Here is a 26,710-nt window from a genome sequence, read left to right as displayed (position 1 = left end):
GATGGAAAATCAATGAGCAGGGAAATTTGGGGGTTACGGTCCGAGAATAAATCACTCCATTTACAACCAGTTAAAAAACCAGGTTAAAAGTGCCATATGATCATCATGTAGATCAAAGGTGCAAAGAGAAGCAGAGAAAAAGACACCACTGACAAAGGTAGAGAGGTAGGTGACCGAGTCATGTTTCATGTTTATATACCAGGTACCTCGTAAAGAGACACCCTCTTCTCGTTATAGCTGTAAATACCGACCGGCATGTATCGGCCTCCATCTCCAGTCTATCGAGTCTACATGTATTGTGTTGCAGGCAAATAATACCGTCGCCGCCGTTATAACCTGGCATGGCCACTCACCAACTTCTCCCAATCCTGCGGCGTAAACGGCACGTACTCGTCCGCCTTGGGCGTCACCCAGAGGAACACGTCGTCCTTGCCCTCGGGCACCTCCTTGCCGACCGCGTTGGGATCGACGCCTTCCTTGCGCAACGGCACCTTGTTCTGCTTGTGGTTGTGGATGTGCGTGCTCGCCTTGACGATGCGTAGAAACACCGGCACCGCGTACCGGGGCAGTCGTCCACGCATGAACTTCAGCAGGTCGTTGTAGTCGACAGGCGGCCCCGTGTAATTGGGGTCGAGGTGAATGGCCGCGCAGCCTGCTCGACCCTCGTGGTTCGGTACCAGAACACCGTACACGTTGGCTTCAGCAATGCCAGGATACTGACCTATCGTCAGAGCCACCTCGGCCGTCGAAACGTTCTCTGATTTCCACCGGAATGTGTCGCCCAGGCGGTCCAGGAAGTGCCATCGTCCGTCTGATTCGCGCCTCAGCGCATCTCCAGACCGATAGTAAATGTCCCCCTTCTTAAACACGTCGGTGCAAAATTTCTTGTCCGTGGCAGCCTCGGATCTCCAATACCCCTGGAATGCCTCTTTGTTGGGTACAGCGACAAGCATTTCGCCCCCTTCTTCGTAGGACGTTCGCTTGGCAAAGCCTGTCTTGGGATCCCGCCAGATGTCGCCCGTTTCGTGGTCGATTCGGACCGGGATATAGACATTGCGAAGCATCGTTCGGAGAATCAACCCGTGGTGGCCGACACATGCTCTCAGATATGGCCCCTTGTCATAGTTGAGCAGACTGAACATGCCCTCGGTGGAATTGAAGAACTCGCCGATTTCAGGGATGTTGAAGCGTGTTTGGAACTTTTCCCACACATCGGGTCTCAGACCATTGCCGTAGGCACATCGGAGCTTGTGTGCTCGCTCCAACGGGTGAGGTGGCGCGTTGAGCAGATATCGTGCTGTTTCACCAACATACACAAAGAATGTAGACCCGGAGTCATGAATGTCGTTCCAGAACCGTGAGACGGAGAACTTCGGTGCGACGGCGACCCCCAGACCCTGAAGCAGGGCACACGAGGTTGTGATTGCCCCTGTGCCATGATATAACGGCATGGAATTAAACCAGTGATCCCTGCCGGGGATGCCTCCACATAGCGGCATCGAGTGACCACACGCCGTATAGACCCGTTGCAGTGTGAAAGCACAACCTTTGGGAAGACCTGTGGTTCCGCTGTGACAACTTTGTGAGTCCTCGTGTCTGGAGATAGAGAGCAGTGGACACGACTTACCTGGTATAGATCAGGCAATAAGGGAAGCTGCCTTTCGTGCCCTTGCGAAGGTCATCGGCCGGTCTCTGGGCGGGTTTCGCTGCAATCTCCTGCTTTAAAGTGTTGTCGAGAACCGCGATTTTGGTGCCTCTGGCTTCAATGTCTCCCCGACTCTGGTTGATCCTCCTCTGGCAGGCTGCGTCTGCGTCGACAATCAAGAGTCTTGTCTCACACACATCCAAACAGTGCATCAACGCTTTCCCCTCGAGATTGTAGTTGATGAATGCGGGCGCCGCACCGACAGCCGAGCAAGCGAACCAGGTCACAAAGAATTGCGGCGAATTGATCATGTACATTGCCACCAATTCCCCAGGCTTGATACCCTCCTCGAGCAGCCACTGCGCATATCGGAGGACCTCGTCGTAAAACTGACCAAAGGTGTAGATGCCCCCTTCTCTCGACCAGAGAGCACGATTGTTCCAGCTCTTTTTGCATTGCTCTTCAAAAGCGTAGAAGAAGCAGACTTTGTCCTCCTTCACAAGCTGTGCATACTCTTTGGCACCCTGTCTCAGCCGGCGGAGGACATCCAGGTCCTTTCGAATATGGAACTTGGCATCGAGGTAGGCCGCTGCGGCCCATCCACCGGCTGCAGCGGCTGCAGCAGTTGCTGCGAGAAGAATCGAGTCAGCTTCGAAGACGTCGCATGGTTCGAAGAAAGAAAGCAGAGTCTTACCAAGAGCCATGGGTTAGTTCTATGTGCAAGATCCCCCGGTACCTGTCTAATTTGGTCAACGTAGTGCCGGTCGCGATCGACACATACAAGAACGCAAAGAACACCAGGTGTCTAAAATATCCGCCGTTATCTGATGTAACTTAGGAAGCCATTGAAGATAGAAGGAGAAAAGAAAGATCCATCCTCAACAGACCACAAACAGGCTCCCGAATCGTTCACCCACGCTCTCTCCAAAGCGACACTCATGTCATCAAGATACCGAGGTTACTGTGGATGCTTTCAACGCACTTTGAGGAGGCCTTGGAGCCTCTCTACCAGGACGAACCGGGTGTGGAGTTCCCACTCGTAAAATAAGTGGGCACGCACTGACACGGCAATTCAGCGCGGGGTCAAGTCTTGGTTGAGGGTGGCTGGCCTGGGAAGTGGGAGGGCGCCAGCTGGGCGCCTAGGCATTTCTCTGAGCACCGGGGATGGATTAATTGGGCGCCGATCGGATGACAAAGGACCTCATTAGTGGGTGGCACCCAGGTGGGACACCGTTGTGTCTGGGAGATCCAATGGCATCCATCCATCAATCTTTCACGTCTGATATCAGCACTTCCTCTGACGAAAAGGCCTCGTTCTCGTCCCTTCCCTATCACAAGAAAGTCGCTCGTCAACACTGCACACTCCGCCGAATCACGTATACAACGAGGCCAGTCTGTCAGCTTCGCTTATCCACCCTCTACAGCCGGACCATAATGGGCTCCATTGACCCTCCGGACTGCAGTGTCCTGATTATCGGGGCAGGGATCTTTGGCGCCAGCACAGCATACCATCTCGCACTGAGTCATGCAGATCCATCACGCATCACAGTCCTGGATCGCGCCTCCGTACCCTCCCCCCTGGCTGCGTCCTCGGACATCAACAAGATCATTCGTGCGGATTATAGCAAGGCGTTTTACATGGACTTGGCTCACGAGGCTATGGAGTCTTGGATGCACCATCCAGTGATGAAACCGCACTTCCATCAGACGGGGTGGGTGATGCTGGATGAGAAGGGCAGCGATCTGGCGGACCGGATTCGAAAGAACTTTCGAGAAAGTGGTCGTCCTGATACATCTGCGGATATCTCTCTCGAGGAAGTCAAGTCGAACTGGGGAGGTGTACTCTCTGGAATAGACACCAGTGAACACAGCAAGGCTTACACGAATTCCAGCGCCGGTTGGGCAGATGCTTCTTCCGCCGTCGCGGCCACTGTGGAGGAAGCCGTCAAAGCTGGTGTCAAGCACGAGGTAGGAGAAGTGAATGAGCTGCTCAGCGATGGTGATAAGCTGACTGGTGTCCGCACGACTGACGGGCGCACATTTACTGGTGACAAGATTGTTCTAGCTACAGGAGCATGGACGCCGTGGTTGATGGCACCACTGGAAAAGAAAATGACCATTTCCTCAGAAATCAGCATCACAAGACAAGTCCAGGCGGCAGGAGTATGCGTGGCAGCATTCAAGGTGTCGGAAGAAGAAGCCCGGCATTACTCGCAGATGCCAGTCTTGATCTTTGGCGCAAAAGGCGAGGCGATGCCACCGAATGACCAGGGCTTCTTTAAATTTACAAATGCCAACACTTTTCTCAACACTCAACCTCATCCGGAGACTGGCCAGAATATCTCGGTCCCAGCACCTGATCAACACTCTGTCCCGGACTTGCTCAAACGCCAATCCATAGAAATCATCCGCCAGCGCGTCCCACAAATCCTTGACGGGGATAGAGTGCCTGATGACTGGCGCCTTTGTTGGGACGCCATATCGCCGGATCAAAACCAGCTGATTGCGCAGCATCCTGATCCGCGACTATCGAACCTCTACTTTGCCACTGCTGGGTCGTTTCACAGCTGGAAATTTCTGCCCAACATTGGAAAGTACGTCGTCAACGTGCTGAACGGTAAGTCGAATGGGCAAGAAAGGGACGAGGCCTGGTGTTGGAAGAGGACATTCAGTGAGCGGGGAGCGCACGAGAAAGTGCTACCGAAAGGAGAACTGAAGGATTTTCAGTAATGCACAGGGTAAGACTTCTGTGATCCCTTGAACTGAGGAGTGGAGACGTCGTCGTTTTCATCGGTTACAAACACTATCACTCGTTCATCGATATTGCTGGTGCGGAAATGACCCAGGAGAGAGCCTCAGAAGAAAGACGAGTACTGGAAACGTCCTCTTGACCCTCGTGGCCATTGACGAAAGCACCAACATGCTCAAGGAATTCTCTCCTTCCGGCGCAGGCTATCGAAGTTTTGGAGGCTTGTAACGGTGATAGAGAGCTTAGTGAATGACGACTCCCTCTATATAGGCCCGTGGCTGTGTGGTAAGTTGACACATGGATACCTAAATGCAATTCTCAGGTACCTGGATTGTGCACATCCTCCAACCAGGGGCACCCGGAAGAAAAGGCAGTGGTTGAGTAAGGCCTCCGGACACAAGTACCTGGTAGGTAAGGATTGAGTGCCTAGGTACCAGTAGTAGGTAGCTATTAACTCCTGCTGGGCACCCCTTACTCAGGCGTAGCTCCAGCGGCCACTTATTAGGGGTTGGTGGGGCCACCCGAGGCTCCCTAATTGTCGACGTCATGCAGACCTCACGATGGTTTCAGGTCTTTCAATGAGCGCGTCATGGACCACGATGATGTGGGAAAGAAGAAAAAGAAATATAGCAGCGACCAAGCGCCTCGATCAGATTTAGCCTTCTCGTGTCCTTCTCCTCCTCCCAATACCTCCCATTCCGCTCTCGTGATAGAAAGCTGGCACCTCGCTCTGTTGTTCTCCATCGGCTCGCCCGCTTCGCCTCGACCATGTCGCACCCCACGCCTTCGACCGTCGCGCCGTGGAAACGGACGTTCCAGGAACACCTCGAACGGGCGGGCGGCGCTGGGTTCGAGTTCACCCTCGCGACGGTGACCGAGTCCGGGTTGCCGCGGGCGCGGACGTGCATCTTCCGCGGCTTCTGGGCCACGCTGCCGGAGAACGAGCACAACAAACTCACCAAGAACCCGCTCGTCTACGAGTCCGACTGTCCCACGTTTACGACCGACGCGCGCATGAGCAAGACGTACGAGCTGTTCGCCACGGGCAAGGGCAAGGGAGATCTCGCGCAGTCTCGCTCCGGGTCCGGCGGGGGCGGTCCCGTCGAGGCCGTCTACTGGGTCAAAGAGACGCGGACGCAGTGGCGCATCCGGGGTAAATGCTGGCTGGTCGCGGCCGACGACGTGGAAGGCGGCACGCCCGAGGCTCAGAATTCGGGCACCGTGTCCCTCAAGGCCGAGGTAGGGCGATACATGCGCGTCCGCGACGGATCCGACGACCACGACGCGCAACAAGGGACCAACGACTGGTCCTGGCGACGCGAGGTGGAGAATTACTTTGAAAACATGTCCCCGGTCATGAGGGGCTCGTTCAAGAACCCGCCGCCGGGCCAGCTCTTGTCGCAAGGCAGAGATGAGGCGGCGGGCGAGGCGCTGGGCCAGAAGGCAGGCCACCTCTCCGAGGAGACGCTGGCGAGGAAGAACTTCCGCGTCGCCATCATCACGCCCGAGCAGGTCGAGGCGGTCGACTTGACGGATCCGACAAAGGCCACCAGACAGATCTGGACGCTGGCCGAGGAGGGAGGCGGCCCTGGCGGTCCCCAGCCGAGTGAATCGATAGGAGAGTGGAACAGGGTTGAGACGTGGCCGTGAGGGTCGATCCGACAAGTGAGTGGATGATGATGAGGAGAACCCCAGAATTGCACCTAGCTCCCATAACGGGCTGAACGCGTTGCTTTGGGTCTCTCGGAAATGTCTACCTCGTACACCTCCCCTCGCGGCACTTCTAGGGCGTGACTAAGGTCAGCGACATCCCGTTACAGGGCCAAAAGCAGTGCATGATCAAGGACCTCGGTAATGGCGGTCGTCAACGCCTCCACTACCAGCTGGTGATATGGTAAGGAACCAGAGGACACCTGTCAGCTTGTCGAGTCTGCACGGAATCAAACCATTCTAGACCAAAACCAGAACCGCCGCGATAAATCGTCGGGTAGATCAAGAATTCACAGATAAAAACACAGGACATCAAGTTGGACGCATTCAAAAACATTGTGCTAGGTAAAATAAACGACGGAACATCGGGTCCGTTTACCCCCCTACACTACTGGGGAAAAAAACCACGGTCCATGAAAACAATATCAAGACCATGTACGAGGTAGTCGTCATCACTGCATTTTCATCTCGGAAGCACACCCCAAGACATCTATAAAATGTGCTCTAGAGACCTGTTCCCTGCGCCATAACCCCCCAAAAGTCGCTTGAAAGGCTGTAAAAAAAAAGGACATGCTCTCTTTTCTTTCATGACAGCGATAACAAAAGTTTGTGCGTCAAAACAACCTTGGAACCTCTGTGTGTGCGCGCGAGGCAAGGGAGACACTCGGCCAAGTTCCGCAAAGGATTTGGAGCAAAATATAAAACCCGACAACCCAAGAAAAAGGTCGTGTATCTCAGTGAAAGTTTTCGTCGTTCCGGGCGAATCTACCGACGGCTAGCTCGCCGAGAAGGACTCCCAGAAGCACGGAGAGAAAGTAGCCCACGTTCATGGTCATGACGGCCAACATGCTGATTCAGACAGTTAGTAAGAGGGGGGAGAGAGAGAAAAGAGGTCATTGGACGTACAGCAAATATGCCATGGCGGCAATCAGGGTGGTCAAGATTGCTCGAGGGACATCGACCGACAGCCGGAAGGGGGGGAAAACGTCCCTGGCCTCGACGACCTTGACGTTCTCCTCGACGCCGTTGACCGTGATGAGGGCCCCCGTCTTCGCATCCGGGTCCTGGTCGATCCGTCCAGCCTCGGTGGGCCGGCCCTGGACCATAACGTAGCGCCGTCTCCGTGCGGCGACCGCCCATCTCTGTTCGCACACGGCCTTGCCCGCAAAAACCAGCCGCAGGGCAATGGAGAGGATGACTAAAAAGATGCAGGTGCCGGCGTAGCCGCCTCCCGTGGTGGGCGTCCACCCGGTCCCGTACAGAGGGGTGCTGTGCGATGTGGTGAAGACCATGGGCATCGACATGGCGTCGGAAGAGGACATGGGCATGGACATTGAGTCGTGTGACATGGTTGTTGGAGGGGGAGGAGGAAGAGTCCAGGCTCGGGAGGGAGGTTTGAAGACTTTGTTGTTGAATTATTACAAAGATGGGTTGTCGTTGGTTGCTCACTGATATGTGGCGGGTGGAGGAGTTCGTTGGATCTGGATCTGGCTCTGGCTCTTGTAGAGGGAGACGTCGCAGCTGAAGAAGTGAAGTCTGTGGTGTGTGTGTGTATATACACTCAAAAATGTCTAGAATAACAATAGGGCAAGAGAGTGGTATGTAGTTTTGGAACGACAAAGTTCAGAACCCCTACAAAGGATGTCGCTGGGTAGAAGAAGATTCGACGTAGTTGCCAAGTGAGCAAGTTTTCGGTTTGGGCGCCGGTTGTGATTCGTCAATACGCCCATTCATGCAACAAACTGACGGGCAACGCACCAACACCAGAGACGGTCATGATCTGACAAGCTCCACTGGGCACCTTTTTTTGGTCTTCCTTTGGTCTCTAACTTGCTCCTATTAGTACGGTCTCTTCGGCTCCCCCGCTCTCGTTGGTCCCTGTATCGATCTATACATTACAAACTTGCTCAACTCCTCCTTCTGCTGAGCATCGACCGGTCAGACGCCGCGATGAGCCTCCAGATATGTTTCATATTGTCTCCTTATGTCAACGTGAGGGTGATCAATGTGCTCGCTGCTAAGGATATGCGGACAATGAAGAGCATGTTTTTTTTCTCGAGTGCGGATAATAGGACATTTGTGCGTGCGTGTGATGTTTATACAGGCATAAGCTACCTCCGGCTTGGTTACAAAGGGAGAGGACGCTCAAGAAAATGCATCGGCTCAGAAAGATCGATGGTGGAACGGTGCTCGACGAGCTTGGAGATGGGTTTCTCGAGGACGAAACGGATTTGCACGCATCCTGTTATGTTATTACCCGCAACGTGTTGACCCCAGTGTTGATGCGAGAGGCTGTTGACTCCCCGAGTTGTAGTCATTATATCGAAGTCCGCGTCCTCCTCTTCAACCCCAATCCATCATCTTCACCTCTGTTCGTTGGCTCGTGCTCTAATAGTCGCAGGCGCCGGACAAGGTCGAGAGTTCAGCCGTTTGTGTGCCTCGGACCTGGGAGTTGTTCAACAGTCGACAGTCTGCATTCAGTAACTTCTCGTGTAGACATACAGACATGCAGGACATGATAGGGGGATACATACGATGAGGGAATCGGCGCCCAGAGGAGTTATTCCGAAATCCTGGGATTTGCACATCCTGATTGGTTGGTCAAAGACTCGGAGCTTTACGCCCGTATTGCTTTCGCTCGCTCTCGCACGAACCACCCGTGCCACATCGTCAACCAAACTGTCTCTGTCAAATCTCATTCGCTCTTGGAGGATCGTGCTATACGGGACGATCCCTGTCGAGATCTTAAATCGCTGCATTCAAAATGCTATCATTCTCATCAAGACCGTCGGCGTAATATTGTTGCGCGCATGTCGTCACCAACATCAGGAGCATCCAACAACTCTGAGGCTGAAGAGTTACAAAAGCACGAGCAAGCCAATGCCGCAACACAGAATCATTCTACCTTATCGCACACCACTCCTACACAAAACAACGTAGAGCCGGCGCACCCACAATTGTCACACGTCCGAGACCTTTTCAGTCTTGCTACGGGCCTCCTGCTACCGTACGCCCTACATCCCTTGCTTGCCATTGAAGTCTTCCATCCCGCGATCGCCAACATGTGGCCATTCAGTACGAGCCCATCATTTGCCCCGGCCACCAGCATTCAAACCCTTGCAGGCAAGGTTATCCTTGTGACTGGTGGTAACAACGGGATTGGCAAGGAAACAGTCCTGCAGCTTGCAAAGCACAGCCCCCAAAAGATCTATCTCGCTTCAAGAACCGAATCCAAAGGACGTGACGCTGTAGCATCAATCAAGGCGCAAACATCACAGGATGTCGATATCGAGTACCTTCCTCTTGATCTCACCTCGTTACCCTCCATCAAACAAGCCGCAGACCGAGTGACGAGTGACAGCGACCGACTCGACATTCTGGTTCTGAATGCTGGTATTATGGCTGTTCCTGCAGGCAAGACGGCGACAGGACAAGATATCCAGCTGGGCACCAACCACGTCGGCCACTTTTTGTTGACGAAACTACTTCTTCCGACCATGGAAAAGACGGCCAAGGAACGTAACTCTGACGTGCGTGTTGTCTCTGTCTCATCCGAGGCCTGGAACATGGCTCCAAACCTCGATACGATCCTGTCAACGGAGAGGCTCACCGCCACTGGTCCTTGGACCCGGTATGGAGCCTCCAAAGCCGCCAACATCATATTTGCAGCCGAGTTGGCTCGACGATACCCGGCGCTGACCAGCGTGTCGCTTCATCCGGGCGTCATCAAGACCGATCTCTACATCCCAAACGCCCAGTCCAACCCTATCATGAAGTACGGCTCAATGGTATTTGGGCCCTTGCTGTTCCAGACGATCGAGAACGGCGCCTTCAATCAGCTCTGGGCAGCGGCCGGCGCCAAGAAGGAGGAGCTTGTCAATGGAGGATACTACACCCCGGTCGGCAAGCACAGGCCGAACAAGTGGACAAAGGACGCAGAGGCGGGACAGAAATTATGGGAGTGGACGGAGAAGGAGTTGAAGACTGCTGGCTATTGAGCATCAGGTTGTGGAGGGTGGTGTTCTTGTCGGGATGGTTATGGCTGGGGTGGTGGCTGTGTACAATTGTGATGGGTCATATGTCAAGGGGGTGTTCTAGTATCGACTGTAAATGGCAACAGTTCTAGTTCGTGTTAATACAGGCCACGATGATGATATGAGGACAGCAGGCGAGCTTCCTGGAATCTTGCCGCATGTTTAGTTCCGGGGTGATCCGATCAAACCACTTGTTACAGCACAATCGAGGTCGATCCCACCCGACCCGTTGAACACTTAGAGTGAAGATGGCTCACAAGAACGACTGCCATTTCCAGCCAAGCAAGGCTTTGACCGACAGACACCAGGGGTGCTGAGTGCGATCGCACTTTGTCCAAGATAAAGATGCTGGGCCTGAGAATGGCGCAGTCAACCTTGTCTCGAGACCCTGGATTATTGGCGACATGCAGGCAATGCAGGCAATGCAGGCGATGCAGACCACACACGACGGACCTCGTAATGACCAGCTCAGCAACGCCACCAAATGTAGGATTCTCAGCTTATGCAAGCAGAGTCTCTTTTTTTTCCCTCAAGACCTACGACTAAACAGAAATATTCGACGACGGTAGCGAGAACGTCACAATCTCTGGACAAAAGGACGACAAGTTTAGAAATCAAGTCGGGGCATTTTGACGATCAAAACACCAATAACTCCACCACTCAACAAGACTCTTATTACATCTCCCCATTGGTTGGTCCAGCCATTACCGCCTGCTATATTCGGTTGAAAGACAAACTCAGAGGGATAAACCTCATTGCTCGCCAATACTAATCTACAAGAGTCCAGGGAAAGGCTCGACATATTCCCACCGACCGCCCTTGGGCTCCAGGTTTCCACCGGCACGCACCGATACCGGTCGACGGTCTTCTATAAGACCCGCATTCATCTCGGCCGCCGTAGCCACCGACCCCCTTTCCACATTTACATCCTGGAGACCTCGAAAAGACTCACTCACATCTACCTCCAATCCCTCAGTCGAAGTCGAAGTCGCTCCCGCTCGGTCTCGCCCATGCCATCTGACAACGCGGACAAGATCGTCCTAATCACGGGGATCAATGGGTACATCGCCTCCCATATCGGTCTCCAGCTCCTCCAAAAGGGGTACAGAGTGAGGGGCACGTCTCGGTCGATATCAGCCAAGGACCACCTGCTGGCCGGCGCTTTCAAGGGCTACGAGGCTCAGTACGAGCATGTCGAGGTCAAGGATATCGTCACGCCGGGCGCCTTTGACGAGGCGGTCAAGGGCGTGCACGCGATCCTGCACACGGCGTCGCCCGTCGACTTCACGCTGAAGACGGTCGACGAGTACTTTGGCCCGGCCATCGGCGGGAACCTATCGATCCTCGAGTCTGCAAGGAGTGCCGCGGGACCTCAGCTGAAAGCGTTCGTCGTCACGTCCTCGATCGCCGCCATCGTGGACCGGTGGAGGCAGCCTCCCGACCACGCCTACACCGAGGCCGACTGGAACGAGATGGGCGAGTCCGTGGCCCGCAGCGAGTTCACGGCTCCTGTGGCGTACGGGGCGTCCAAGGCTGCCGCGGAACGGGCGGTGTGGAAGTGGGTGGAAACCAACCACCCGCCCTTTGCCGTGGCCGCCGTCAACCCCGCCGTGGTGACAGGACCGCCGGTGTCCTGGCCCGCGACGCCGGACAAGCTCAACACGACGCTCCTGCCCATCTGGAACATCTACAGCGGCAATAAGGCCATGCCCCCGCAAATCGGCGGCGCGGGCTACATTGACGTGCGGGACGTGGCGCGCATGCACATCTGGGCGATGGAACACCCGGAGCAGAGCAACGGCGAGCGGTACCTGATGTCCAACGGCAAGGCCCCGCCGCAGGCCGCCGCGGACCTGCTCCGGGAACGCTTCCCCGAGCGCGACATCATCGTCGGCGACCCGGGCCAGGGCTACACCAAGGACTACTGGTTCGTGCCGGGCGAGTCGAGCACCGCGTCAACCAAGGCGTACCACGCCCTCGGGGTCAAGCGGTTCATCTCCTACGACAAGAGCGTCCTGGACACGGTCGAGGCGTTTGAGAAGCACTGGCCGGGTCTGGCGCAGAATTTCAAGCACAAGAACTAGATTTCGAGCCCCCCCCCCCCCCCCCCCCCCACAAAAAATGGAGTGTGTTTGCGAACTATATGTTCCTGGGGGTGGTTTGACCGCGAAAAAGAATGGATGTCGGAGCGATACTTTGCATATATCTATTCTCGTTTCTTGGAGTAACACGTACGGACATTCGGGTTGGAACAGGTATTATAGATAGATAGCCAGGTACCGAGTAGTTTGACCAGCGGGGTGTGAACGATAGCAAAAGAACCCAGAATGTCATCTGTTTGGCACGCTTCGTGAACAACGACAAAACAGCGCAGCAACAGGTGTGCGCCCTCCACATTCATTCCTTCGAGCCCTGGAAAGAAAGAACCCGGCGTCTTTTGGCCCTCTCAGAGAAAACGACCAGGTGTGACTATGCAAGCATTGCCTGCATATGATGTGATGGGGTCGGAACACGCCTTCTCAGCTGGGCTTGTCTCAGCAACGTGGACCCCGTGGAGGGGGAGTTCCTCCTACCTTGACGCTGGTGACGCTGAGGCTGAACAATCAACACTGAACATGACCGAAAGTCCTTTTTGGCGGTCATCAGATCCAAAAAAAGGGGGGGAGGCCGTGAACTATCCTATCAACAAACCAACGACATCACCGAGCAGGGGAAAGGGTCCCAGTCGAGAAAAAAAGCACCTTCGTCTTTTCTTCCTCGCATCGTCCCAGAGAAAGAGGCCTCCCTTCCGAATCCTTCCTGTTTCTTTTCTTCCCTCCCTCATTCCCCCTCTTCGATGATGGCGATGGCAAAATGCAAAGTCTCACTTTTCGATCAGGCCAGACAGGAAAAAAGCGCTGTGTAACGCGAGTCCCTGACGATTTGGAATTTTCATGACTACGTGGTTTGGTTTTTCTGATCCCGTGTCTCTCTTTCTCTCGCTCCTTTTTGTGCGACATTGGACTTGATGTGACCAGACATTGCAGAGAACAAACCTCCACTTTTTTTCAGCTACCCGTGGCTCTTTTTCATCGTGGACAAGGTCGGTTCCGCTCCCTCCTTACCGCGGGGGTTGAGAGGCAGCCTGACCAGCCAGACAGCCAGCCTTCTTGCCTTGCGCCTGGACCTGTTGGGTGGCTGGCTGCGGCACAAGGCTGGGATGTCTGGGGGGAAAACAACGACGCTTGACATGCCCCAGTGGTCTGGATTGCGATGTTGGTCACACGTTGCGCCACGGACTTATATCGTGGGTCAAAAAGGTGCCGGGGAAGGGATTCGCTGGTTAGGTGACAGCCAGTAGTGGTGTCAGTAGTCAATAACGGTCGTCTAATTTTCTGGCCACAACGGCTGGTTAGCGAGCGGGGTTTGAACGCCACTTGTCTCAAGGTGAAGAGGGGGGGAAAATCAGTAGGTGGATCAAAAGCCAGGCTGATGATGGGCGGAGATGACCTCTCATCTTCGTTGAAGTGGCTACCGAGCAGAGTCGCCTGTCTACCCCAAGTCCAGGCCTCCAAGGGTACCTTTTTTTCGATCCCCCTGTATCTCGTGGGGCGGGGATTTGAGGCCTGTGGTTCGAAGCAGTGAAAGGCGGAGAGAGACCCTGAATGATATAACATTCTTCCTGGTTGGAGCGTCTGTGGCATGGCTGCGGAATCACGGATGATGGTCCGTCGGCGGCGATGCAGACAGGATATGAATCAATCCATCCTTATCTCACGTGGGAGTTTCTCGCTCTCGTCAGGTTCCTGCGTGTCGGGATGGAGGAGATAGGGAAAGGTCGGTGGTGGAGAAGAGGGCAGATAGATAGAGATGACGGATGGCGGATGGCGGCTCGTGTCCGGGGGATTCGCGTATCTTTTCCTGGGCGACTTGCACGTCCTCCCACTGCCACATTAGCAAAGACCCCATCGAGATAAACAAGATAACGAGCGGAATTGAGAGGCGAGCAGGCGAGTTAATCCTCATTCTCTCCCATCTCACTTGCTGCCTGCTACTCGTTCATTTGACCCTCCAGCCACTGATCGTCCAGTCAATGGTCCCTGTGATGCGACTTTCTGGACATCACCGCTCACACTTTTTATTCCAACCCATTTTCGATTTCATGGTTCCTTGCCCACCCCCCAGTTCTCATGTGTGTCTGTGCGTGTGTGCGTATGTCTCTGCTTGCATCGGGGTCTTTGATGCTCCAGGAATCCACCTCTCGTTAGATCTTTTTGGGTTCAAATGTCTCTGCATCTAGAGGCTCGTCATTGACCTACATCACCCTCACCAATCCGCACCCTGGTACTGGTGGCTGCGGCGCTGTAACGCACCCATCGATACTCCTTCACCATCTTCAATTTCCCACCCCTCCTTTCAATCCTCTTTTCCCTTCCTTTCTGGACAATTCGTTTAGTTCTTCCTTTCTGCGGATACCTGTCTTGATCCTGCCTAGTTGCTCCGAGCAATACGATTGTACTACGAGTTACGCTCTCCTCACAATTACTCCTCCTTCGGTCGATATACCACCGTACCCACCGAACCCCTCCATACCTCAAAGCCCCAGTTCACGCTCGTCTGCTTTCACACAATCCATTTGTCAACGATCAGGTCGCTTGGGTCCATGTCGCCTGTCTCTGTCTGCGTCGCATGGAGGTCCAGATCCCATCTCCGTCTGTTTTCTTGAGAGATTCTCCCGTCATTACTCCCGCGCCTGTGGTGCAGCCAAAGAAGGCCGCCATCACGAAGCCCAAACCCCATCCTCCTCCTAAACCCCTCAACAAATCGGTCCAGGATGGGGCGGTGACGAAACCAAAGCAAAGCAAGAGTCGAAATGGTACGTGCTCTGAACTCCGAGTTTATTGGCAGCGTGGTGCTCCCAGCAAATTCATCTGGGTGTCTCTATTGCGGGTTCCATCATTTCCCAACGTCATGGACTAACTTGGCTTTTCCCTTTCACAGGTTGTATGACATGCAAGAAGAAACGATTAAAATGCGACGAGACAAAACCCTCTTGTGCCCAATGTCAAAAAAGAAGTGTGGTATGTGAAGGCTACAAGAAGGACTACAAGTGGAGAACATTTGAGGAAACTACCTTTGCCTCCCGGCCTACCGTGAAGAGGAAAGCTTTTCGTTCCAACTCCCTGTCGCCGACCCACAATGTAGCCAATCCCCTTGGTATCGCGGGTGGTGCGAGACCAGAGGTTCGACAGCACCGGATTGAAGCCATTGGATCTGCTCAGACATGGTCTCCGGGTTTGCATTCTGCCTTCGAGACGGCAGTTCATGCATTCCAGGGCAACGGCGATGACCACCCTCAACCTCAGGGATCAGTGTCTAGTCCAGAGCGACAGGTCGACATGCAGGTGGACGGGGACCTTTCGCCGCCTCTCAATCTCACCACCCCGGATTCAATCTTCATGCCTGCTTTCGAGACCGACGGCATGTCTCCCGGTCTGACATTGGGCGATTCGGTTGATCCGTACAGCCTGACCACGACAACGACGAGCTCTTCCATTGACAGCAATAGTGCCGAGTCTTTCTCCTCTGGCTCTCCCCAACTTCTTGACATTATGATTTCTGCTGAATCGAACCTGAATGCACTGCCTGATCCCTGCGAGCTCGAGCCACCAATGCCTCTTCATGATGGTATACCGACGGAGGATGACTTTGACGAAGAGATTATCAGATCGGATGCCATCGCCACATCTGCTGCCATGACGGCCATGCAACTCCCCACACCCTCGTCAATGCTCGACCCTAGCTTTTCCAACACAGCATTCCAGGCTTTCCGCGCGTCTTCTCCTACCCCTAGTGAGAGTTCTACAGCATCTTCCAAATCCAGCGACATGACAATTCTCGCTCAGCCCTCTCTGGACGCCTCGTCACCAGAGATGCTTATGCTTCGGTTCGACAAGCAAACTTGTGGCATTCTATCTGTCAAGGACGGTCCTACTGAGAATCCCTGGCGGACGTTGATCTGGCCTTTGGCTCGAGAATCTCCTGCTCTGTACCATGCCATTTCATCCATGACGGCGTTCCATGGTGCTCATGAAATTCCCCATCTGCACGTGCCGGGTATGGCACACATGACCAAGGCGATCAAACGTCTGGCCTTTGAGATCGAGAACATGCGACTCGATTCGGCGCTGGCAACTTCACTGGCGCTGGCATTCAGTGAAGGCTGGGATCGACACGTCAGCACTGGCGTCCAGCATCTCCGGGGCGCTAAAGTCATGGTCAACAACGCCATCATCAAGCACCAGCGGGACATGCAGCTGGGCCAGATGACAACCCAAGACGCCAATAGACTCAAGTTCCTCTGTAATACTTTTGTCTACATGGATGTGATTGCTCGATTGACATCGCTGGAAGAAGCACCGGAGCTCAATTTCGAGGAAATCCTTGCCACTGTCAATGCCCCTTTCGGAGATCAGGTCGAGGTCGACCCGCTGATGGGCTGTGCCGCGACTTTATTTCCGTTGATGGGCCGCGTCGCCAACCTCATACAACGAGTGCGCAAGACCGAGTCGAATTCTCTCACCATCGTCTCCACCGCCATGGAGTTGAAGGAGCAACTGCAGCAGTGGCAAGTGCCCAGCGCCTTGATCTTCGAGCGGCCGGAGGATCCGAATTCAGAAGTCCAGCACTCGATTCAAACAGCAGAAGCTTACCGATACGCTACGCTACTCTATCTACACCAAGCCGTGCCGGAGATCCCCAGCGACCCAGCGGCATCCCTGGCGAAGAAAGTCTTGGTCACATTGGCGTCAGTCCCCTTATCCTCAAGAGCAACCATCGTCCAGATCTTTCCTCTTTTTGCGGCAAGCTGCGAAGTCACCGACTCCGATGATAGAACCTGGGTGGTGCAACGCTGGCAAGCAATGATCAGGCGTCTAAAGATTGGGAACGTGAACTCGTGCTGGAACGTCGTTCAAGAGGTCTGGGCCCGCCGAGACGCGTACGAGGATGAAAAGTCCAACAGATTGCTCAGGCAATATGCGAGCCGCGGAGTGCCAGGGGGTAACTTTGTCCCTCCAGTGCTAGACGTCCCTCCGGCATTGAAGAGAAAGGCTTACACGGCGGATTCTCTGGGTATGGGAGACCCCGGTCATTTCAGTCATGGTCAACACGGACCCCAGGACCGGCAGGGTGGCGGACCAGGGCACTTGGACGCAACAGGGAGGCCGGTCAAACGTCGCTTAACGATGGACTCGCTCGGAAGCGGGAGCGCCATGTCGGCCATGTCAATGACCATGCCACCTCCCCCTGTATCCCTCCCTCGCCGACACACAAGCGATATCATGTCTTCAGATCAACTAGAACCCGAATACACCGTGCGAGGGCAATTGCACTGGCTAGGTGTTATGACCGACTGGCAGTGGGAAGGTATGTTCGAATTTCCTCAGACGTTTTGCTTTTGGAATTGCTTTGTCTCATCCTGGAGTCACACGCTCATGCTGGCTGCGTTGTTCTTCCGCACTTTCTCTCCGCGAGCTGCTTCTTGATGAGACTGTCTCGCATAGCCTGTGTCCGTGGTCACCATCGTGAGGCGTGTCGTGGAGCTTGGCGGCCCAAGTTTCATTCTCCGCACGTCAAACAGGCAGCTGACATATTACGCTTTTAGTTTTTCTCGGTTGATTTTGCTTCGGTCTGCTTTGCGTGCCTCTTGCTGAGCAACGCCTTGCCCCTGGGGCTCGAAGACCGATGGTCTCTCTGAAGCTGGCGAGGGTCTTTCCCGATCTGATGGTGGTGATGATGATGGTGGTGGTGATTGGTGGACTTTACGGTACTCTTCGATATCCGATTTTCAGTTCCTTTGCCAGCGCTAGGAAGGCTGAGGTTTACGCTCCCGTGTTCCCTCCTCAAACTGGCGAGGTCCATCCATCGGAATTCGGGCGACTTCTCTCTCTCACCTCCATCTACCCTCTCACTCCGAACACTACTCCTCCTAGAGTCGGTGTCGCTCCCGCTGCTGCGGCTGTCGTCCTGACCCGCATGGTCGACACTGGCCAGGTAGTTCCGCATGCTTGCGGTATATTCGTCGAGTTCGGCGCTGTGTGTCAACTTTGACATGGGGATTGTTTCAACCGGGGCACTCGATGTCGGATGCGGACTTGGGCCCTGCACAATGGTCTGGCTCTTGCTGCGCTTGCTCGCAGGATGGGGTGCGGTTGAGGTTGTCATTTTTGGGTATGTTTGTTGTTTGAACGTGATCGACCGAACGGATTTGGCGACTGAAGATTCTACGAAATCCTGTTGTTTTCAAAGTATCCGGGTTGAGCCAGGTTGAGATTGCCTGGGTCCTTGGACTTGTGTGTGGCGGGCGGGATGACTGTGATGACTTTGACGCTCTACAGCTATGAACGGACGAACGCACACTTTTGCGGCCTCAAATGGAGTTTTGGCGGATCTAGGCGATTGCTCTTTGCTTTTGGTGTGGGAACTCGCGGGCCTGGAGACTGCGCGCGATGGGGGGATGGGGGAGTTTATGTTGAGGGCCGGACGTTCCAGCCTTGCCGACAGGGTGCTTTCTTTGTAGCTTCGGTGCCGTTGAAAGTCGGGTTTCAGTCCCCTGCGAAAATTGGTTGGTCTTTAACGAGCAAGGCGTTTGGGAACCCGGAGCTGTGAATTTTTATGGGAGGGAGAAGGCGCCACGGATGATGATGTTGTTGTTGCAGAGAGTGAGAGAGCTGATATGTGCACCTGGTACGAGTTGGGCCGGTGGGTAGTAGTGGCTATATTGGTTCGTGTGATATCGTGGTCGTGGTCGTGGGGAAGGTTTCTGATGGGGACGTGGTTCTAGTTCTAGTAGGAGTAGGAGTAGTTGCAATGAGACTGGGAGAGTGATTGACTGCCGGGACCGTCATCTGGAGTATCGATTGTTCTTGGTTATCATTGTCGTTCATCGATGCGCGTGCGCTGCTAACAATTTGCGGGGCGTGTGGTGTGCATGTGTTTTCTCGTCGTTGTCATCCTCTCGTACATACGGAGTTGCGGGCGTCCAAAGGTTCTGGGTAAGGGGAATGGGAGATCAGATCAAGCTGGGCCCTTCGAAAAACTAACCCGCGTCTCTCGCTGTTCTATTCTTGCGTGTTTGCGTGTGTGTTCGTTCGGTTTGTACACGAGCAGAGTCGCAAGTTGCAGGTCGCCTGTTGGAAGATCCCGAAACGGTGGTTGTGGTTATTACACAAAACGTAAAAGATGCTGCCGTTTCGTTTTCCGATCTCTCTCCTCTCTTGGTCCCTTTGTTCGCTTCGTTTCGCGCTCTTCCCGTTTCTTGGCGTGCCGATACAGACGCAGAATGTCGTCACTGAGGGGGAGGGAAGAGGAGGGGCGTCGAGGCGAACGGCCGTTGTGCGGAGATTGTCGTTGTTGTTGTTATTGTTGTTCCTCGGTCTTTGCCTCTGTACGGAGTACAATAATGAGTGAGCACAGTAGTTTAGTAAGGTACATTAAAAGGCGTTTTTAGTCTTTCCTGGCTGGGGCTTCGGTCGAGGAGAGTTTAAAACTGCGGCCGCACACGTGGGTAAATCGCTTTTGTTTCCGATCCACTTAATACGCGCTGTCCCTTGCTCGCTTCTTCTACCTGTGTTTCCGTTCTCGGAGTTGGCCAAAACCCCGGGCAAAAGATCCTGTCTGTTTGAGGAGACTGGATGTCAGGGCGGAACAGAGTAGAGTGTCTATATCATGGACAATGGTAGAGTAATCCTGGGAGTTTATGCCTCTGGGGAAATAGGTTCGGCGACGAACAAAAGGGCAATGGGCGAGCGGAGGTGGTGAAATGGACTGCAGCAGTGGTGGGGGGTATAGGAAGAAAGGTCGCTCCTTTTGCCTGTCTCGTCTGCTCTCTCCCTCAGCCGGGTCTGTCGAAGCTGTTCTGGCGCTCCATAACAAAGTCTCTGTTTCGTACTGAGTAATGAATAGTAAAAGTGAGTTGCGACCTAGAGTAGTGGCCGACCTGCTATGCAGTTGCTTGATATTAGTCAAGGTGCCAAATAGAAGAACCAGCAAGTTGTTTCTAGTGAGGCTTGGAGATCTAATATGTCAGAAAGCAATTCTCGGAATGTGGCATTATAAGCTCATGGGATTCACAAATTTCATTCAAAAGGGTAAAATAATGAGGGAGAGAAGGCCTGGAACAGAAAGCTCAGGCCATTTGTTGCGACAGTGCCTTTCTGTTTAAGCCGGTGTAGCCAAAAGGTAATATGTATTGGTGGCGGCGTGGGTGGTATGAGAGAGGACGGGGAGCCCCGAGGAGGAAACAATCAAATGGGTCACCAGTAGCCCATCTGAGACCCGAGCAAGAAAACCTATACCTCGTTCAGCAGGTCCCAAAGGCATCGAACTCGCACAACGAGGCGGGAACGCAGAATGGCATCATACGACAGTAGTGCCCACGCTGTCGTGCCTTTTGCTCAGGCGACGCCGCATGAGGCATGGGAGCCGTTGATCTCCAGACCTCAGCCGTATGCGAGATGGAAGGGAAACAAACGGGGAACAGACTACACCATACCATTCGTCGACATGATGAATGAGAGGATTCAGCGTGTGTGCGTTGGTCTGCCTAGGAAAGATTGCGTGCCAAAGACAAGGGAGTGGAATGACCACACGGATCCGCTGGGTTCGACTTTGCCAGTACCATGCCAGTGGGCCGCATTGTACGTGTGGAGAAGGGTTGGTCGAAGTCGGAGGCCCAGCCGTGCAAGTTTTGCAGAATCTAGAAATGCTGGATCCGAGTTGCAGATTGTGGAGTCGTTTCTGCCCTGTCACCATGTCGGCGGAGGGATCTCTTTGCATTTAAGTGCAGGTTTGTCCCTCCTGACTTTCCCCCAATGCGCAGGACGTTAGAGAGAAGTCAGCCACCAATCCGGTCCTCTGAGGAGGCAACTTTCATCAGTCGCTGTAAGCCTGGAATGCTGTATTTTGCTAGAACCCGCCGCAATGGTGGATATACCCGTCTCCGTGAAAGATCTTGAAAGACGGTAGTCGAGATTGAGCCACATCCGCATGTCTACTACTGGCTTTGTAGGATTTTTCTCCATCTGCTAAGGTGATTGACACCTTTCATGCGGCAGTGGTCGATTTCACCGGTCTTTATCAAACCTGTTAACCACACCCGCTCTCTCACAGCCAATTTTTCAAAGCTCAATGAATCCCTTCAGTGTCGATCCTTCAGGTCCAAGAATTCCCTGCCCTAAAGAGGTAAGGTGTAAAAGGTTTATGTAAGGAAAGGTGGATTTAGATTTATCCAAAGATATTCCGGAAGCGGAGAAGGGGAAATGATTGCTAAATTGAGCTTCGCGCGAGGGCAAGAAGACAAGGCTGGATCCACCAGGACGGGAATCGGCTCGGATGGCGAATGAGAGTACCTCGTGGGTAGGGGTGTACGAGTATAGGCGGCTAGGTAGAGAAACGGGTCGGTTAAGGCAAAGAATGGTGGGCGGACAAGCGTTGCTGTTCCCCTTTGGAAGCATTGGCATGGCGGTACTGAGTGAGATCTCCTTTGCACCGTGTTCCGGAATAGGTGAGAAGGGCCATCTTGATGCCCTCTGATGCTTGGCTGAAGCAAAGTTGGGTGAGAGTGTAAGATGCTCAAGGGTGGGTTGACTGGGCGAGGATCGCCTTTGGCTGCGAAGAGCAATCCGCATTTTACTAATCGGAGGAGTACTCGATAAGCTGATGGAAGGTAGAAATTTGCCAAGACATCACGTGAATCAACTTCTCCCAATGGTCGGGCTTACACCACATCTTGAGTACATTTATCGATTTTACATAACATGAAATATCATAATCTCTCTGGATCCAGTATCCGATATCATGCCCTTGAAATCGGTATATATTGAGTAAGGCTGTGGTCGCGGGTGCTAGTTGCGGAGGTCTAGCCCAACTCATAAACTGCGATGCAAAATATACAAACTTGCCAAGTATCGATTATACCCCTCCTTGCGGCTGTTGCATCCCACCTCCTTATCTATTCCCGCTCGTGGTCAGCTTCCCATTGAACCGACCATCATCTTCACTCGCCTTAACCATCTTGGGCATTTTGTTCCCTTCTACTCTATCATTCCAACCCTTCTGGTGCTATTGGAGCACTGTGACTGGTCCCAGAAGCTTCCTGTCTGAGTTCTAGGCACGGAGCTATACACGCTGACGCGGGTCTTTGGCCACCAGATTTCCATCAAACGCGTTGTTTGCATGAGAGTAATCCCTAGCCTAGACTGGGGCAACGCAGTCCGAGCCAAATGAGCAAGGCAAGTTGTGGGTAGCTGGGAAGTCTGAAGAGGTATATCTTATAGACTGCTGCATCCTGGTTCCTGCATTACTCTCTCAATCTGCAGCTTCTTCCTCTTCTTTCCCCAAATCCGTTTGCATTTCCCTAGGTCTCGTGCAATCACGTCCCAGACCGCTTATCGCAACTTGCCTCTGCTTGCGACTGCTTCAGGACGACTTTCAGATTAACAATAAAGGTGAGTCGGAGACCTATCTTTGCGAGAACCGAGGCGACCTGGTTAGAAAACTATTACAGACACCCAGCGCGCCCTGAGAGGGATTTGGCTGGTTTCCAAGCATCTGCAAAGAATCTAACAAATGGGACATTGCTTCAGCAGACTTTCCTCCCAAACCCAAACATCCAAACCTGAAAAGATGGGTTCCACACCAGCTTTCAAGCACTTCTCCAAAGTCCAGTCCGAGTTCAAGCCTCCCTTGATCGCCAACGAGAACGCCTTTCTCGGCGACGTCGTCAGCAATGACTCAATTGACCCCGAGAAGCCCATCAGCTGTGGCATCTACAGACTTGAGAAGGGCACTCCCCTCGTCTACACCTACACTTACCACGAGATGAAGATCATTTTGGAGGGTGAATTTGATATTAGCGACGAGACTGGCCAATCTGTTCACGTGAGAGCTTCCACTCCATTGGTTGGAGACCTGCGCGCTCGCGAGCACGACTGACGTTGGATTCTAGGCTGTTGCTGGCGACGTTTTTTACTTCCCCAAGGGTAGTGTTATCACCTTCAAGACAAACACTTATGGTTTGGCCTTCTACACCGGCCAGCGCAAGCAGGGTGCCGCATAAACGAAGCAGGACCATAGCCAAAATTAAAAACATCCAAGCAATTTCCATGATTGAAGGACGCTTGCAGACCTATTTCTGGTGCCAAAAGCTCAGCTCATCTATACTCTTTTTGCTCTTTTTGTTCGTGGACTTTGACGCCGACTCCGTGACCTTGAGAACAGAATGCAAGCGAATAATACCACAATGGTAGTGATGCCAATATATGCCCAGTGGTGAGCTTCTCGGTTTGCAGGCACGACATCATCTAGTCACAGCGCGCCACTCGGTGGTAAACATTGCTTGATGAACTCCTCCAAGTCATCGATCTCTTTCATGTCCGCCGAATGAGCGAGACCCCTGCGCACAACCGTCAATCACAAAGCCTGGTATGGCTGGCAAGGATACTCACGGATATGTCTTGAATTCGACTTTGTGGCCCAACTCGTTCCTCAAATACTCTGCCGATTGCACTCCCCACTGATGTTTGACCAGTTCGTCTGCGTCCCCGTGGCCCATGAAAAAGGGGGTGTCTTTGTTCGCGCCGTTGGCCTCTTTGGCAAAATCTTTGATCTTGTCCCCAAGCACGAGATAGCAGCTCAGTCCAAAGACTCCGCCGAGCTTGTGCGGTGTCGTAGCGCCAGTGAACAGCGACATCGCACCGCCTTGGGAGAAACCACCCAAGATTATGCGATTGGAAGGCACACCGGCGTCGATCTCGTCGGTGATGAGTTTGTTGAAGGTCGCGCGGGAGCGTAGGATGCCCGGTTCATCGAAATCGTGCTTGAGGTCGGAAAAGTTTGTCTATCGTCACGCAACACACCATCCATTAGCCCTTGCATAGCGTAGAGGCGTGGTTGTTAGGAATGGGGGAGGCGAGGAGGGGTAAGGGGATCCGACTTCGTCGCGGCGCCTTACGATATCGTACCATCCAGGCATGCGCATGCCAAAGTTCTGCTCTCATTGTTAGCACCATTGATCCCGCACTGTATGTGAAAGAGTAGCTCTTTCGAGTACGTACCACGGTGATGGGAATGTTCGGTGCATTGGGGAAGATGAACTTGACGTCCTCAAACTTCCCCCGCCGTCGCCAGGTCTCTGCGAGCGACACCCTGGCGGCTGCGATGAGTGCTCTGATCTTTCCGAGGGGACTTCTCTTTGGGGGACCGTGATGAACTCACCATCCTGCACCGCTGTTTGTTTCCCGGAGAATCAGTCAAAAAGTCCCAAGAAGACTTCTCCGCACAAATCTGCGTTGGGACACTTACCTGTCCCCCAACCCATGGGCCATTATCACCGTCGCCGTATGTGTTTTGAGCGCAGGTACGATCAACGCTTGTTTGCCCGCCATCTTTGCGCACGCGAGATTGATTTCTGGACCGGTTAAAGAGAGGAGCCGGAGGAATGAAGCAGAAAGAGAAACGATGTTTGGTGGGTAAACAAAGGCTGGTGGCATGGACACCTCAGTACCGTTACTGTCGTAGAGAGCGGGACATTGGGCAAGCGCGGGTCGTGTTGGCTCAGCCGAGGTTGTTCCGGATGGTGATGAATCAAAGCCCCAATGCAGAATTTCTACCTCGTATTCTTTCCCAACTCTCTATCATGATCGTTGCACATGGCTTTACACATGTGCCTGAGAATGCTCCCCGGCTCGAGCGAAATAGTCGGAGACTGACACTAGAATTGAGACCAGGATGCGTAAGACCTTGAACTGTCCAGTGATGTAAGAAACACGAGCTGGATTGTGCTGCTGGTCATAGTTGGTTCACGAGACTACTGGCAAATTAGTGGTACAACAAAGCTATGTGGTCTCGTCTGGGGCAAGATACACTGTTGGCCGTGAATCAATGCTCTACTAAGACTGCTATTACCATACCTCGCACGCCTGCTTGTACTTTGTTCCTACACTCCATATCTGTAGCTACACGTGATCTCACACACACACACACGACTCCGAGGTCTCGAGCCGCAGCAAAATCGCCAAGACTGTCATAAAGGGCACAAATCCCCAGAAAGTTGAACGTCCTTGAATCATCCCGCAACCCGAAGCTCAACCCGCTCTTCCATCTCCCATCTTCATCCTCTTGTACAGCTAGGACGGAAATCCGAGCGTTGTCTTGAGATTTTCCTGAGCCTCTTTTCCGCTTCTCGGTCCTTCCGCCACCTCTGAAGCTTTTCTGAGTCTTGGATTCCAAGGGCTCGGCGAAAACGTCTTTTCCACCCCGAGAGCAATTGGATTTGTGTGCTTGCGCTTTCTAGCCGTGACATCTCTGAGCTGAGTGAAGCTCAGCAACAGACACCAACCCACCACAATGGATCAAGAAAAGCTCAAGCGCATGCAGGCGCAGGTGCGAATTGGTAAGTCACTCACAATATCCCAAGACAACTATCGTATGTACGCACCCTGCTAATAATGAATGTAGGGTACGTTCCTTAATTCCTTCCTCGTACTCACTGTCAATCTGCAAATCCAATTTCACAAGAATTCATGTTTGACCGCCGAGACCCACTCATCTGACATCCTGATTTTTTGATACAGAGGCAAAGGGACGCCGCGCCGCAAAACCAAGAAGGTGCACAAGAGTTCGGGGACCGACGACAAGAAACTCCAGACGACGCTCAAAAAAATGAACGTGCAGCCCATCCAGGCCATTGAGGAGGTCAACATGTTTAAGGAAGACGGCAATGTGATACATTTCGCTGCACCAAAGGGTACGTGATCTTAGCATTCAAAACATTGCAGCAAGGACGCGTGTACAGGGACAAGAGTCCTAGAAATTCAAGAGGAGGATGGGAAGGGCCCTAAAAGGAAGCGGAAGCTAACATGCTGTTTTGTTTTGCACCACAGTCCACGCCTCAGTGCCTTCGAACACGTTCGCCATCTACGGTAACGGCGAAGACAAGGAACTCACGGAACTCGTGCCGGGCATCCTGAACCAACTCGGCCCCGACAGCCTCGCCTCCTTACGTCGCCTGGCAGAGTCGTACCAGAGTTTACAGAAGAAGGAAGGTGGTGAAAAGGGCGAGGGTAAAAAGGAAGGCGAGGACGAGGATGACGACGAGATCCCCGATCTGGTCGAAGGAGAGAACTTTGAAGGCAAAGTCGAGTAAGGGAGAAAGAGAGGCCCCGAAGTACGCAAAGCTGTGGGTAGATGGGCGGAGGATGTGACTTCCCCTCCCAAATATGTAAAAAGGGTCCTAAAAGAGACAGGGAAAAAAACTCCGAGGGCTCCAAAAGGAAAAACAGACTGAATACACATCGCATCCATGTCCCCCCCTCTCCCCTCTGCATTGTATGCGAGGGGGGAGAAAAGGGAAAAGGTGGTCCAATTTTCTGGCGGCAATGCGTCGGTGTGAATGTGAGAGAACGGTCCTTTTTTCGTTCCTCTGCTCTCTCTTTGCCTTTTTCTTGAGTCTTTTGCTGCCTCTTCCGTCACTGTCACTGTCATCGTCACCACCACCGCCACTACGACCACGACGGGAAAGCCACGAGGAAG

The 26,710-nt window shown here is 53.4% G+C and overlaps 11 protein-coding genes across 11 annotated transcripts; 7 read left to right on the top strand and 4 right to left on the bottom strand.

Annotated features, from left to right (window-relative positions):
- Positions 1-329: 329 nt before the first annotated feature.
- AYO20_02899 (hypothetical protein) lies at positions 330-2,349 on the bottom strand (the record flags this gene model as incomplete). Its single annotated transcript, XM_022641203.1, has 2 exons — positions 330-1,569; positions 1,628-2,349. The coding sequence occupies 2 exons, from the start codon at positions 2,347-2,349 to the stop codon at positions 330-332; spliced, it is 1,962 nt and encodes a 653-aa protein (XP_022502734.1).
- Positions 2,350-3,079: 730 nt separating this feature from the next.
- AYO20_02898 (hypothetical protein) lies at positions 3,080-4,375 on the top strand (the record flags this gene model as incomplete). The annotated part of the gene is made up of 1 exon (XM_022641202.1): positions 3,080-4,375. One exon carries the CDS (start codon positions 3,080-3,082, stop codon positions 4,373-4,375), a length of 1,296 nt encoding a protein of 431 aa, XP_022502733.1.
- A 787-nt stretch (positions 4,376-5,162) lies between these two features.
- On the top strand, positions 5,163-6,044 carry AYO20_02897 (hypothetical protein; the record flags this gene model as incomplete). Its single annotated transcript, XM_022641201.1, has 1 exon — positions 5,163-6,044. The coding sequence occupies one exon, from the start codon at positions 5,163-5,165 to the stop codon at positions 6,042-6,044; it is 882 nt and encodes a 293-aa protein (XP_022502732.1).
- Positions 6,045-6,838: 794 nt separating this feature from the next.
- Positions 6,839-7,453, bottom strand: AYO20_02896 (hypothetical protein; the record flags this gene model as incomplete). Its single annotated transcript, XM_022641200.1, has 2 exons — positions 6,839-6,953; positions 7,011-7,453. The coding sequence occupies 2 exons, from the start codon at positions 7,451-7,453 to the stop codon at positions 6,839-6,841; spliced, it is 558 nt and encodes a 185-aa protein (XP_022502731.1).
- A 1,461-nt stretch (positions 7,454-8,914) lies between these two features.
- AYO20_02895 (hypothetical protein) lies at positions 8,915-10,102 on the top strand (the record flags this gene model as incomplete). Its single annotated transcript, XM_022641199.1, has 1 exon — positions 8,915-10,102. The coding sequence occupies one exon, from the start codon at positions 8,915-8,917 to the stop codon at positions 10,100-10,102; it is 1,188 nt and encodes a 395-aa protein (XP_022502730.1).
- A 1,046-nt stretch (positions 10,103-11,148) lies between these two features.
- On the top strand, positions 11,149-12,222 carry AYO20_02894 (hypothetical protein; the record flags this gene model as incomplete). Its single annotated transcript, XM_022641198.1, has 1 exon — positions 11,149-12,222. The coding sequence occupies one exon, from the start codon at positions 11,149-11,151 to the stop codon at positions 12,220-12,222; it is 1,074 nt and encodes a 357-aa protein (XP_022502729.1).
- A 2,584-nt stretch (positions 12,223-14,806) lies between these two features.
- On the top strand, positions 14,807-17,664 carry AYO20_02893 (hypothetical protein; the record flags this gene model as incomplete). The annotated part of the gene is made up of 2 exons (XM_022641197.1): positions 14,807-14,993; positions 15,209-17,664. 2 exons carry the CDS (start codon positions 14,807-14,809, stop codon positions 17,662-17,664), a joined length of 2,643 nt encoding a protein of 880 aa, XP_022502728.1.
- Positions 17,665-17,779: 115 nt separating this feature from the next.
- AYO20_02892 (hypothetical protein) lies at positions 17,780-18,343 on the bottom strand (the record flags this gene model as incomplete). The annotated part of the gene is made up of 1 exon (XM_022641196.1): positions 17,780-18,343. One exon carries the CDS (start codon positions 18,341-18,343, stop codon positions 17,780-17,782), a length of 564 nt encoding a protein of 187 aa, XP_022502727.1.
- Positions 18,344-22,804: 4,461 nt separating this feature from the next.
- On the top strand, positions 22,805-23,237 carry AYO20_02891 (hypothetical protein; the record flags this gene model as incomplete). The annotated part of the gene is made up of 2 exons (XM_022641195.1): positions 22,805-23,059; positions 23,127-23,237. The coding sequence occupies 2 exons, from the start codon at positions 22,805-22,807 to the stop codon at positions 23,235-23,237; spliced, it is 366 nt and encodes a 121-aa protein (XP_022502726.1).
- Positions 23,238-23,485: 248 nt separating this feature from the next.
- On the bottom strand, positions 23,486-24,564 carry AYO20_02890 (hypothetical protein; the record flags this gene model as incomplete). The annotated part of the gene is made up of 5 exons (XM_022641194.1): positions 23,486-23,573; positions 23,626-24,017; positions 24,132-24,167; positions 24,235-24,325; positions 24,482-24,564. The coding sequence occupies 5 exons, from the start codon at positions 24,562-24,564 to the stop codon at positions 23,486-23,488; spliced, it is 690 nt and encodes a 229-aa protein (XP_022502725.1).
- A 961-nt stretch (positions 24,565-25,525) lies between these two features.
- On the top strand, positions 25,526-26,324 carry AYO20_02889 (nascent polypeptide-associated complex subunit beta; the record flags this gene model as incomplete). Its single annotated transcript, XM_022641193.1, has 3 exons — positions 25,526-25,571; positions 25,761-25,925; positions 26,062-26,324. The coding sequence occupies 3 exons, from the start codon at positions 25,526-25,528 to the stop codon at positions 26,322-26,324; spliced, it is 474 nt and encodes a 157-aa protein (XP_022502724.1).
- Between the last annotated feature and the right edge of the window lie 386 nt (positions 26,325-26,710).

This window comes from Fonsecaea nubica (assembly GCF_001646965.1).
Source record: "Fonsecaea nubica strain CBS 269.64 chromosome Unknown Scaff13, whole genome shotgun sequence".
Taxonomy (NCBI): Eukaryota; Fungi; Ascomycota; class Eurotiomycetes; order Chaetothyriales; family Herpotrichiellaceae; genus Fonsecaea; species Fonsecaea nubica.
The sequence above is the reverse complement of the archived record's forward strand: the minus strand, read 5'-3'. Positions and strand labels throughout refer to the sequence as shown.